Below are 14,176 nucleotides of genomic sequence, written 5' to 3'. Positions count from 1 at the left end.
GCAGATAAAACTCTTAGTGTGTTCAGTTTTTCGAGGCAGGAAGTACACACAGATTTAATGTGCTCAAAGAAATTTAATTTTCTGTCAAGGATAAATCCCAAGAATTTGATATTGTTAATCACTGGAATGGTAAAGTTTGACATCTGAAGTTCAGGATCTGTATGCATTTTTCATTGATTACAAAAGTGGATTGCAACAGTTTTCTGCTGTGATAGACGATAGCCATTGAGTCCTGCCCACCTTTTGACTTTATTCAAGGATATCTGCAATTTCCATTCAATGGATCTCATATTCTGAGAGTGGCAAGAAATGGATAGATCATCTGCATAAAAATAGGTCTCAACTGTATTGGAAGTTCTTTTGTGATGGAATCAATTTTAAGGGCAAAAAGGGTTGCACTCAGTGCAGAGCCTTGTGGCACTCCTTCCTGTAAAAATGTCGTAGAAAGCGAGTTGTGGTAGCAAACTTGAAACGAACAATTCTGGAGAAAGTTCCTGATGAATATAGGAAGGTTGCTTCATAGACCAAGAGCATGGAAGTCACTGAGAATGCCACGACGCCAGGTAGTATCAATTGCCTTCTCTATGTCTATGGAACCATAACAAGATGTTCATTTTTTACGAAGGCATTGCAAATTGCAGACTCAGCCTTGATCATCAGATCAAAGGAGGACCTGTTCTTATGAAAGCCATGCTGATTATTACTCATTAGGGGCTGTGTTTCGATGATCCAAACAAGTCTATTATGGATAATTTTTTCAAATAATTTACCGAGGCAACTGGAGAGGGAAATTGGTCAGTAATTGTACGGACTGGTTGGGTCTTCTCCCAGGTTTGAAAAAGGCAAGAACTGTGGCATTATGCCAAGAGCTGGGATAAATGTTTTCCATAAATATTTGGTTATAGTAGACCAGCAGTATTTGTAAATTTTTGTCACCAAGGTTTTGTAACATGATATAAGATATTCCATCTGGCCCAGCGGCACTGTTGCGTGTTGTTTTAAGGGTGTGTAGAAGTTCATGATATTGAAGAGGCTGTTTATACGGAAGGAAAACTGAGGTTTGAAAGTTGATGGCTCATTGTTCAGTCTTGGTTTTTATTTTCTGAAAATAAAATCCAGAGAATAAGTTTATGCCGCTGAAACTTGGGCAAAGGTTTTGCCCAAGGCATTTGCTATGTCCTCAGGAGCAGAGAGTTCTTGCCCATTCCATGAAAGAATTGGTGAAGGGGTGGTTGGAAATTTCTCAGAAATCTGCCTGATGTTCTTCCATATTAACCTGGAGTTAGTGTTTCTGTTTATGGTAGATGCAAACTCAATCCAAGAATTCTTGGCTTGCCTTTGAATGAGACGTGCTTTTGCCCTTAGCTTCCTGTAGTTGATAAGATTAGCTGTGGTTGGGGATCTACAAAATAAATTCCATGCTTTATTTTTTTAACTTCTTTGCTTTTGTGCAGTCTTCATTCCCCAATAGTTAAGGTGCCATCGGGACTGGGGATTCAACAATGGAATTGAACATTTAGCTGTGATAGTAGATTGAAGCCATAATCTGTGGCTTCAACTATCGACTGTGTTCATATATATTGCTCATCCAGGGTGACAACTGATTGAAATTTGACCCAATCTGCTTGAGAGAACTTCCATTTCCTGCAGGGTTTGGCTAATGGTGGTTGTGCGGTGAGCAGATCACAAATAATTGGAAAATGGTCACTGCCCATGGGCTCATCCATAACAGACCATTCTATGATTGAAAACAGAATCAGGGAACATATTGATAGATCGATTGCAGAAGTTTGTCCAGTTGGTAATTGCATGTGAGTGGGTGCACCAGTATTAAGAACAGTAAGGTTTTGCTTATCCAGAAAGGTTTCAATTAGGCAGCCATGTGTATCTAATTTTGTCGATCCCCATAAGGGGTGGTAGCCTTGAAATCCCCCAAGAGACAGACAGGGAAAGGTAACTGCATTAGTAGGTTTTCAAGATCTTGGTAAGAGAAGGTATGACTTGGTGGGAGATAGACTGACACTAGTGTTAATGCAATCTGGGTTATCAAACATGCAGCAACAACTTCAATTTCAGTTTGCAAAACAATTTGCTTGGTCGGGATCTTTGAGCTGACCAAGATGGCCACACCCCCACAGGTGGCATTTGAAGTATTATGATCTTGTCGATAGGAAGATGGCATAGTTCTTTATGTTAATGGAAATTTGAGGAGTTAGATAGGCTTCCTGTAGACAGAAACCAACTGGAGAGTAGTGGTTAATTAAGACTTGAATATCATTAAGGTTGCTACTAAACACCAGTAATGCCTTATATTCTACAATTCCATTGTAGTATATAAGGCATTACTGGTGTTTAGTAGAAGAAGCTGTATCTGACTGTTTTTTTAATGTGACTAGCTTGTGACGTTTAGGCTTTGGTTTGTCTTTTTTTGAGAAGAATGGCCAACCGATGTACATTTCTTCCGCATATATTTCTAAGATCGGTTCTTCCTGTCTGGAAGAGTCAATTGTATCCATAGATGTTTCTTGGATATTTTTTTTTAAATGTGAGCTTCGATTATTCAATGTAGGAGCAATCACTGGGAGAGGAGAAGGAGATGGTACTGTAAGTGCGGTATTACTTGCCTGGTTCAACTGCTTAGGGATATTGGACTGTTGCTGAGAGAGAACAATCCGAGCCCAGTCAGAGATTTAAATGTTTGAAGGGACTGTAACATCAGTTTGGATGGCCACTGATTGATATTTTTGCGCAATACTGGCATATGTATGCTTAGTCATACTGGGAGAAATTACTTTCCTTGCTTCTTGAAAACTTACTTTATTTTCAATCTTATATTTCAATATAGTGCGTTGAACACTTCCGTATGATACCCTCCAGAAATTAAAATGGAAAAAATGAAAAAATCGACAACTTACCGGTACATTAGAGTAGTACAGCTCTGATTCATACTATCTAATTAATTTTTTTTACTCTAATGTACCGGTAAGTTGTCGATTTTTTCATTTTTTCCGTTTTAATTTCTGGAGGGTATCATACGGAAGTGTTCTACGCACTATATTGAGGTAAACTCCTCTTATTATTTTACTAATATTATTATCAATGTAGAACATATTGAGCAGTACAGCTCTGATTCATACTATCTAATCTTATATTTCGTAATTTTCTTTTCAATTTTCCATTTGTCGCATGTCCTTGAATAAGCAGGATAGTTGCCTTTACAGTTGGGGCAGGTCATTTCTTTTGCTGAGCAATCACTTTGTGTGTGATCAGAGAACCCACAAATGGGGAAAACTTGGTTTCCTTTGCATGCCATTTGAGAGTGGCAATACTTTTGGCACTTAAAACATCTCAATGGATTATGAATGTAGGGTCTAATGCGGCAAAGTAGATAGCCTGCTTTTATTGATGATGGTAGATTTGGCGTATTGAAAGTGAGAATAATATTCCTTGTAGGCATGAGCGTATTGTCTTTTTTAGTCATAATCCTTTTCACTGCAATGACATTTTGATCTTGAAGCTCTTTGCATTATCTCCTCCTCTGTGACATTCAATAGATCCCAGCTGGATATAACACCTTTGGATGTATTTAGGGTTGCATGGGGAGAAATCTTTAGTAGAATTCCAGAAAAGTTTGTAAGTTTTAGCAGTTTCTCCGAATGTCCATGGTTTATTGTCTCCACTAGTAGGTCCCCTGATTGCAATCTCTTGACTGTCTTAGGAGATCCTGCAAGACTTTTCAGGTGTTTCTGGATAAGAAATGGAGACAGCATAATGAGGGACCGATCGGCAAGAGAGTGCATTATGATAAATGCAGGAAAATGTGTCACAGAGGAATTGGTTTTAAACCAATTCCTCTGTGACATGAGTTGGGTTGTGACATGTCATGTTCAGTTTATGTGCCTGGCCGAGAGCTTGTCGGTACTAAAGGCGGAAACACATAAAGTTCCATATTTGCTCCTTTTGGCCCTTGGCAGAATGGTCCAGGAGCAGTGCCTGGTGTAACCAAGTGAAAAGTAGTAAGTGTTAGTAATAAACTATGAGAAATAAAGAAAGGTGCCTTTTCTTTCTTGCTCTGTACAAGTGCTTTTGTAACACGAGCTGTTATTAAATGAATAGATTTATTAATGTCAAGAACATAAATAACTATAAATTACTTTTGGGAAATCTCAGTAATAGCACAGAGAAATCACTCAGTCACAATCGCTTGCCACCTGGGGCCAGTTGCATGATGGAAAGTGGGCATGCCAGGGTGGAAGGGTTTGCCTTGGTGACTGGGTGATATCTACTGTGATGTTCAGTTCTTTGAGCAGCTCTCGGACATTAATACCAAAGGGGTGGTTGGCAGTCTGACTGCTGTTATAGTGATTTTCCCATCATGGTTGGAAAATGGATGTCCATGTAGGGTTTTCTGGCAGGTATTTCAATTTAAAAGTATATTTGAGCAACAACTGCTTTCATCGAAGCAAAAAAGGTGGTTCATTTGCTTCGACATATAAACTCTGGACAGGGTATGTTCTAAATGCTCCAGTAGCAGTGCAGATGGTTTGATGGTGAATTGGGTCTCACCACCGCAGTACACTGTTTCTAGCTGATGCATACACTTGGGACCCATAATCTAATTTTGATCAGACAAGTGCACGATAGAGGTAGAGTAAAATACAGCAGCCTGCTCCCCAGTTATTAGAGGAGATGGAGCACAAGAGAATCAGCCCCCTTGTGCACTTTGTCCATAGTTGATGGATGTATGATAAAAATGTTAACTTATTATCAAATATGAGCCCCAAGAATTTTGTCTCTGGTGCTATTGGAATGATGTTTTGTCCAAGCTTGAATTCTGCTTCCATTTGCGACAAAAGTGTATGCAAATGGTCTTCTGAGAAGAACCCGAAACCATTACTCATTGCCCAAGAATTGACATGGTCAACGGCATTTTGCAATTGCCTTTCGATAATCCTCATGTTGCATGACTGTGAGAAGATGCTAAAGTAATCAACAAAGAGGGCACGTTTACAGGTGGAAGAAGTTGTTCAGTAATAGAATTTGATAGCAAAAAGTTTAACATTAAGAACTGACCCTTGGGGAATGCCTTCTTCTTGGAAGAAAGGTCGAGAAAGAGAGAAGATCCCACTCGGACTTGGAATGTACGGTTTAACAAAAAAAATTTAATAAAAAGGGCTATATGACCTTTCATAAGACCAAGGTTATAGTTATCTTTTAAAATTCCAAATTTCCAAGCCGTGTCATATGCTTTTTACATATCAAAGAATATTCCTCTGAGCATTTGGTCGTCCCGGAGTATAAACGGAAAAATTTATTTATTTATTTATAATATTGATACCAGGTACTCATTGTTTGAGGAAAGCATCTTGGATAGATGTATCCAATCTTATTAAATGGTTCAGTGTTGACCTGTTTTTTCGGAAGTCACACTGAATTCTGGAAAGAAAGTCATCTGCTTTAAAGGACCGCATGAGGCAGCCATTGACCATCCTTCCCAGGATTTTCCACAGACAGCTTGTCAGAGCAATTGGGCAGCAATTGGTCAGAATTTCTGGATCTCTCCCTGGCTTGGGAAAGGCAAGCATGATTTCCTTATTCCAGGAGTCCAGAAATTCATGTTCAAGATAGATCCTGTTGTACAGAAGGAGCAGCTGATCCATATATTCAGACGAAATGTGTTTAATCATCTCATAATGGATGTCATCTGGCCGATGGCACTTAACTGCATTTGAGATAGTACTGCTTTCAGTTCCAACTGTGTGAAAGGAGGCTGATTGTATGCCTCAGAGTTGTTTGAGGACAGCTTCAAATGCTTTTTTTCTCCATTTTGTTTGAAAGCCAGAAACTCAGGGGGTAAGCTGTTTCAGCAGACACTTTAGCAAATGTCTCCCCTAGTGTTTGAAATTGTAGTTGGGTCTGCAATTGCATATCCATTATGTTCCAGGATGGACATAGCATGCAATGTGTATTTGCCCTTCATTTTCTGAACTTTATCCCAGACAAGCTTAGGGGACATAGTCTGGGTGATGGAAGATGTGAAGTGGATCCACGATTCTTTCTGACTCTGAAGTCTAATGTAACGTGCATGTGCACATTTGAAGGCAATTAGATTATCTGTGGTGGGATAACACCAAAATATTACTCATACCTTTTTTTTTTGAGCCTTTCTTGCTTGCTGTGCATTCAGCATTCCACCAAAAATTTTGGAAATAGTGGAAACCGGGTCGATGTCTTTGGAATTGCTATTATTGCTACCTGGACAAAACCTTCTTTAATGTACTTCAACTGCTTTATTAATTGGCTCCTTGCTGACTTCAGACATATTAAATGATGCCATATGTTTGAAGGCATTCCAGTCAGCATCATTGATCTTCCATTGTGATATAATAGATGGGTGGCATGGTCTCCCTTTACAAAGGGCTGATATCACAGGGAAATAATCACTACCATAAAGGTAATCCTCAACCTCCTATGTACACAAAGGGAGGACAAAAGGGGAGCATATTAAAAGATCAACTGCAGTAAAAATGCAGGTAGCTATGAGGAAGAAGGTATTCTTAACCTACACCTATCCTTACTGCGTAATATAGTTCCCATTTCCTTGACAGTTGAGTCAACATACATATCTATATAACAAAAATAGAAAGAAATATACCATTATTAATGGAAAAAAATTACTTACATATATAACCCAATCCATAGGATTATGGGCATTTGTGCCACATATGTAGAGTTTGCTTCCATCCCCTATTGGCTGAATAACACGAATATGATTCTTGCAATCATAGTGCTATAAAAAAATAATAAAAGTATCAATTAAAAGAATTAAGTGTAAACAGTACTGTTTGTTTATTTATAGGTTTGTTTATTTTATAGGTAAACCATGATAATAATAATAATGTCTTTGAAGTAAAACATTTTGCATCTCTAACAATCTATAAAACATTTTATTTCAGTAACTGTTCTTGAATAAGCAATACATATACAACACATACTGAAAAACAAAGCAACAAGTTAGTTAATGTACAGTGTATTACATTTCAGATACAAATAGTAAAACATGATTTGTAATAGTGAAGTAATAATATGTGATTTATAACAAATAAAAAAAAAGAGAGAGAGAGAGAGAGAGAGAGAGAGAGAGAGAACAAAACAGCAATGACTTTTATGCACTAACCAAGAGCATCTCATTTCTGTGTGTGCACCATATTGTTTAGTCAGTGCATGGCAGCAAGCATAATATCCAGTGCTTCAGCTACAACAAACAATATATTAGTAGTGGATTAGATAATTGAGAGCTATTAAGTGCTCGATAATTCCTATATTGCTCCCATCGGAAAACATTGGGTCGGAAAACTGCTAGCTTGGGGGGAGACAAAGACGAATAGATTAACAGTAGCCACTGGCAGAGGTAAAAGAGATTCTTGCACTGCTTCTATTGGAATGAGCAGAAGCCTGAAAAACAAGATGCAGGATATTTCAGAGACTGCTGGGAGTCATTGCGGTACAAGTAAACACATGGGTTGTGTTAGGGTAGCTAAGAATAGAAATAGGTGCATGTATACTTGCGTGTACACCAATGCTAGGAGTTTAGTAAATAAATTTGATGAATTTGAGGTATTGCTCAAAACATCAAAGGCAGATATTGTTGGGATATCAGAGACGTGGTGTCACACAGATATAAGGAATGCAGAACTGGAATTTGGGGAGTACAATGTCTACAGAAAGGATAGACTGGATAGGAAGGGAGGAGGGGTTATGCTATTAGTTAAGAAATACATAAAATCCCAGGAAGTGAAGCCAGTGGACATCGCTGGACAGTGCAGTGTCGAGTCAGTTTGGTGTGACATAAGCAGTGGGAGATCAAAATTGAGAGTAGGAGTGTGCTATAGGCCTAATGACTCTGATGAGTACAATAAGAAACTGTACAGGGAAATAGAGTGGGCCAGTAAACAGAGAGTCTTATAATGGGAGATTTTAATTTCCCAGATATTGACTGGAATTTGGGGGCTGGTCACTCACACACTAGCAAGGCTTTTGTGGATTTATTGGATGATTGTTTTCTACATCAGCATGTTCGGGAGGCAACTAGAGGGAGGAATACTCTTGATTTGATTATCAGCAGTGATTCTTCATGCATTAAGAATCTGCAGATAAATGAACCACTAGGTGGCAGTGATCACAGTGTGCTGAAGTGGGATTTACTCAAAGAGGTAACTACCATTAGGGGTAAAGGGAAGGGTTATTGCTTTCGTAAAGGCGACTACGATGGACTGAGACAGTATTTAAATTCTATACAGTGGGACCAACTGATGATGTTACCAACAGCAAATGCAAAATGGGAAGCATTCAAAGAGATTATCTTGGGAGCTATTAGGCTTTACATACCAACTAAGAAATATTGTTCAAGGTTTAGGCCTAAATGGATGTCAGATGAACTGATGAGGCATATGGCAGAGAAGAAACATGCATGGGATACATACAAATTAACACATGACACAGAAGCCTATGATAGATACAAGTTGATCTGTAACCAAGTTACAAAGGAGGTTAGGCAGGCGAAGGCAGATTACGAGAAATCTTTGGCAAGGGATGCAAAGAAAAACAGCAAAGAGTTCTTTACTTATGTAAACTCTAGAAGGAAGGGGATGAATCAGATTGGTCCACTTGATATCGATGGGTCAACTGTTGATGATCCTGCTCAGGTAGCTAACAAACTAAATGAATATTTTGCATCGACATTCACACATGAGCAGTTATTTAGCGAGGGGAAAGCCAGAGGTGTATTCATCTCTAGTAGTAAGCTAGAGAATCTTGTAATAACTGAGAGTAAAGTGGAGGAGAAATTGTTGAAGATAAACACAAGAAAGGCACCCGGGGTGGATGGGATCTATCCAGTTATATTAAAGGAGGCAGCAGAGGAAGTAAGCAAACCCTTAGCCATAATTATGAGAGCTTCCTTGGACTCAGGGGAGGTACCCACAGACTGGAGATGTGCAAATGTCACCCCAATTCACAAAGGAGGATTAAAGGCTGACACAAGTAATTATAGACCTGTGAGTTTAACTTCTGTTCCAGGAAAATTAATGGAGGCACTAGTTAAAGAAGCACTGCAGGATCATTTAGACAAGACTTCAGTTATAGATCGTACACAGCATGGTTTTGTTAAGGGGAAGTCTTGCCTGACCAATCTGATTGGATACTATGATGCAGTCACAAAGGAACTGGATGCAGGGAATAACTTTGATATTATATACTTGGATCTTAGAAAGGCTTTTGATACTGTTGCACATGGAAGGCTGCTGCACAAATTGGAGCAGTGTGACATTGGAGGCAAATTGCTGCTGTGCATAAAGGGGTGGCTGAGGGGGAGAAGACAGAGAGTGGTAATCAATGGACACTGCTCGTTGTGGACTAATGTTATTAGTGGAGTCCCTCAGGGCTCAGTGTTGGGTCCATTATTGTTTTCTGTATTCATAAATGATATTGATGATGGTATATCAAGCTTAATGTCGAAGTTTGCAGACGATACAAAGGTAGGCAGGGTTGTCAAGGACACTATGCTGCTGCAACAGGATCTGGAAAGGTTGAGCAGATGGGCTGAGAGGTGGCAAATGAAGTTTAACATTGACAAATGTAAAGTGCTACACATGGGAAACAGCAACCCCAGAGCAACGTATCAACTCTGTGGTACTACACTGACAGTGGTAGAGAATGAAAGGGACCTGGGGGTGGTTGTGCAGGCAGATATGAAGTTCTCTGAGCAGTGCAGACGGGCTGCAAGAGTAGCTCATGGTGTATTGTCAATGATATATAGGAATTTTTCTAGCAGGGATAAGGAGGTGATTATTCCCTTGTATAAGGCAATGGTCAGGCCACACCTAGAGTACTGTATACAGGGCTGGAGGCCTCATTTCAAGAAGGATGTAGAGCTGCTGGAACGAGTACAGAGAGGGCAACAAGATTAGTGAATGGAACAAAGGGGTGCTCTTACGAAGAAAGGCTTAAGTTTTGCGAATTACAGTGTCGGGAGACTAGGCACCAGCGAGGTGATCTCATAGAGGTGTATAAAGCCTTGAATGGTTTAAGCATGCTCAATGCTGATGGGATTCTTCCTCTCGCTCAGAATAATCACCTGAGAGGGCATAAATTCAAATTGAGGATAGACAGATGTAGGATAGACGTGCGGAAATTTGCCTTTAGCCAGCGGGTGGTTAGTTGGTGGAACAGACTTCCATCCCTTGTCGTGGAAGTTGATAGCCTAAATAAGTTTAAGGCTCAGCTGGACAGGTATTTTGAACGAACACAGGGGTGAAGTAGAAGTGGTTTTTTTTTGGCTGATGCTGCATAAGATTGCTTTCTTGCATCAAATGCCTCTACTAATGCTAATGCTATTCTATTATATTATAAATCAACAGGGATTACCTTTATTTTAGATATAGGAAGCTTCTTTTCCAACTCTCCTAGTCCGACTCGCTAATAATTCTTGAGGATGGCGATATCTATTTTGTAAAGCAGGTGGGACATCTTCCCCACTGTCAGAACCGTAGTGTTCAGACCGTGCAGTCTCAACAATGAGCACTCATGACTGCTGTCTACAAACACCATACTTCTGGCAGCATGGAAACCATTACTTGGATTGGCATAAAATTAGATTTTTTTAGGTCTAAACTGTTTAATAAATATGGACCGATTATTTCTTTCGGTCCTATAGCTGGACTTTAGAGTTAAATTTAGGTGTCTAATAAAATTGGATATGGGGGGGATTATTCTCTACATTCCTTAAGTTGGACTAGAACTTTTCAGGCGTCATGTTCACAGGAACGGAGCGTTGCTCCGTTCCTGTGAACATGATGCCCGAAAAGGTGTTTTATCCCTCAGAGAGATGTTTTATTGGCTTTGCTGTTCGGCTTTGCCCAGAATCAGAATTTTATTTCTTATGCCAACGATACAAAATATTTTGTTGTCTCTAACGCAAGATCTCTGGTGTCCCATGTCAATTTCCATGCCAACGCTAAGCTGGATGAACTGGAGACATACCTACGTAAAATCGGTTTATGGCTAAACTCAGACAAGTCAGCATAACTGACAATAACAAATAAGATAAAAAATCAAATCAAACTATCTATTAATGGAGCACAGGTTAAGAAAGTCAGCTCATACACCAACCTAGGAGTGACGTGGGATGAGGGCCTTACCTTCCAAAGGCACTTTCAGAACACGAGATCAAAAATTCTTGCTGCCATATGGGCTGTAAGACAGGAAATAACTGGGATTCGAAACCAGCAACTAGTGACCCAATATATCCAAAAATATATCGTTCCTGTATTCTTACATGCTTCAACAATTTGGTCCTCTGCCCAAAATACTTATATCAGGAAATTTCTCAGTCTGGAATACTCATTGCTCCGGTGGTTGAATAGGATTGCTGGGAAGCCCTTCACAATTTCAAAATCCATACTGTATGCAAACTTCAACAGAGCTCTGTGGATTCACATTACGTAACATCTGCACTCTAGCACTTCTGACTAGGAGTTTAGACGCTCCTCAAATTGAAAATCTTGTGGTCAGGCCCCGCCTCCACTACCCTCATCATTGTCTCCGTAGCGCTCTCCATAGCACGGACGGATTAAGGTGGATGTTTCCTGCCCAATACTCTGGAGCTCTTTAGAGACTTCAAAATAGACCTGGACAGGTACTGCCATGAGAAAACTTACAGGAAGCTCATTGCAGTGGATCTGTATACGAAACTACAAATATAATGGAGAATATAATTCAAGAAAGACATCAAGTGCCCTTGAATTCATAAAAATCTGAAATTAACAATTTATAGTGTCTTCAAAAGACTCTTACAGGACTGAGGATATTCCTTTTTGTTCAGCAGAATGGCAATCAGAATCAATTCAGAGTGTAAATCAGGGGTCGGCAACCTTTTTGAGTGAAGAGCCATTTTTTATCTAATTAAAAAAAAAAAAAAGAGAGAGAGAGAATCCGAAGAGAAGCACTCAGGTCAAGCTGGGGGGAGGGGGGGGGAGTTTAAGAAATGGAATAGACTGGGAAGGTGTTTTATTAAAAAAAATTATTTTTGAAATATTATTTATTAATAATATTTCTAATTAATGTGACTTTTGCTGCTGAACTTCTTGAGCGAGTCTCTCAACATCAGGGAAGTATGCCGTAATTTTCATCTTTAAGCATATTGAGAGACTCGCATTGTTCAGACGGTTTCTTGATTTATTTTTAATATAGTTCATGTTCAAAAATATTTTCCCGCAGAAATTCGTCGAACCAAAAACTGAGAGAAGTTCAAATGCATATATTTTCAAATGTATATACGTGTCCGGTAAGCTACACCATGCATTGAACACAATTTGGTCTTGCTTTTTCAGCTCATCTATCGGCATCCATTTTTGTAGAATTGCAAGTGCAGCCTTTTGCCTCTCCAAATCCTCAATTTCAGTTTTAAAGCATTTTAGTCTTGCACTCCACATGTCCTTGATTTTTAAGTGCTCTAACTCCATTTCAAACTTTGCTTCATGTGGGCTAAAAGTTAAAGAGCCACAATTAGATGCTCAAATAGCCGCAGGTTTCCGACCAATGGTGTAAATGACTGTCATTTTTCTATGTATGTATAATATTTTTTAAATTATTCTATGAATGTATGATTTGAAATCTATGTAATTTTTCCTTTATATTTTATTTATTTTATGTATTTTCTGATATTTTATTCTATGTTACAATCTAATAAGTTTAGTTGGATGTATGTATGAGCAACCCTCCTAGATAATTTCTGTACAGGAGTGTTTGTTAAATAAACTGATGGTAATAAAAATAATAATAAATGTTTATCCGCAGCCAGCTGATTTATGCTAGATCTGAGCACATCCAAGGTCACTTCCCATGATCATTTGCGGGATCTCCTCTCCCGACTCTGTTCTTTTTGCCTTTCCCACGTTTTTATTGCAACTAGCTGGTTCATGCCATCTCTGAGCACATCCAAGATCACCTCCCATGATCCTTTGCTTTAAATGCTTTACTTTACTTTAAATTTTGCAAGATATCCATTTGTCCGGTTACCAAAAGGATTCTGCCACGGGTGGAAATGGTTAACCCAAAGCCACCTAAGTGGTATGCCCCGAATCATAAACGTTTTTCCCTAACCAGCTGGTTTATGCCAGCTCTGAGCACATCCAAGATCACCTCCCATTATTCTTTAAGCGATCTCCTCTCCCGACTCCGTTTTTCTTTGTTATGAAACGGAAATGACGTCATTTCCGCGTCGCAAAATCGTGACAAACTGATTTTACTACCGTCCGAAATTTAGTAGGTGTCACCAAAGATGTTTACCCATCAAAAATCATATACAGGGCAAGAATTACCGGACTATGCTTTCTACATGCCAGATTTATTCGCATCTTAAAACACACGCATAAAAAAAAAAAAAAAAAAAAAAGATACATTAGAAACTTAAACACGGAGATCCACTGCAAAAAAACGTTACAATCGGAACATCAATCACCGACATTTAAGAAATGTCGGTGATTGGTGTCGGCATTAAAAAAAAAAAAATCTAAATTTAACATATAGGATTTATTGTAGTTTCACAATAATTTCAGAAGCAATAGAATGAAGGTATAATTTGCTGAAAACCATTGGGAAATTAGAAGTCAGCCAACCGTAATTTTGAAATTAATGAGCTAATTATAAATAGATGTAGCTGTCGATTAGAAAGGAACATATGTATCAGCATATTTCATTCAATAATTTCAGTAATTTCCTTCTCTTTCGAAGTTTATACTATAAAGGTTGTTAATAACAAATTAAAAGTTAGAAAATGCTGGACTGCCCAATGTAAATAGTCTTGAAATACAGCTACAGGCTTACAAATAACTGGATGTCTTTCTTTGCGGAACAAGCAAGACGTAACACGCTTAAGGCATGCACAAATCCATACGGTAACCAAGAATCATTTGTAATTAATGACAATAGTTAGAATTAATACGCTAATCCTTACTTATAATTTATGAAAATTACAACTAATTACAAAATGCATCGTCAATCAGCAACATTTGGAACTCCATCCCTAATTTCACAACGACTTAGTGCGACTATAATTATTGCTGAGATTTCTTTAATCAAGCATTCAGCCTCTCTTGACGTACATATTTAAATAGAA

At 38.7% G+C, this 14,176-nt stretch overlaps 1 protein-coding gene across 10 annotated transcripts in view; it reads right to left on the bottom strand.

The window, feature by feature from the left end:
- The window catches only part of LOC150089257 (semaphorin-2A-like), a 1,190,084-nt gene that overhangs the window by 127,167 nt on the left and 1,048,741 nt on the right, over window positions 1–14,176 (bottom strand). For all 10 annotated transcript variants that reach the window (XM_090388614.1, XM_090388640.1, XM_090388608.1 and 7 more), the window contains one exon: window positions 6,683–6,790. In XM_090388614.1, coding sequence (XP_090244740.1) covers window positions 6,683–6,790 — 108 coding nt within the window. The remainder of the gene's footprint in view (window positions 1–6,682; window positions 6,791–14,176) is intronic.

The sequence above is a fragment of the Mastigoproctus giganteus genome, chromosome 2, assembly GCF_048544385.1.
Source record: "Mastigoproctus giganteus isolate SK-2022 chromosome 2, ASM4854438v1, whole genome shotgun sequence".
Lineage (NCBI taxonomy): Eukaryota > Metazoa > Arthropoda > Arachnida > Uropygi > Thelyphonidae > Mastigoproctus > Mastigoproctus giganteus.
Note: the sequence above shows the minus strand (reverse complement) of the source record. Positions and strands in the feature narration are given on the sequence as shown.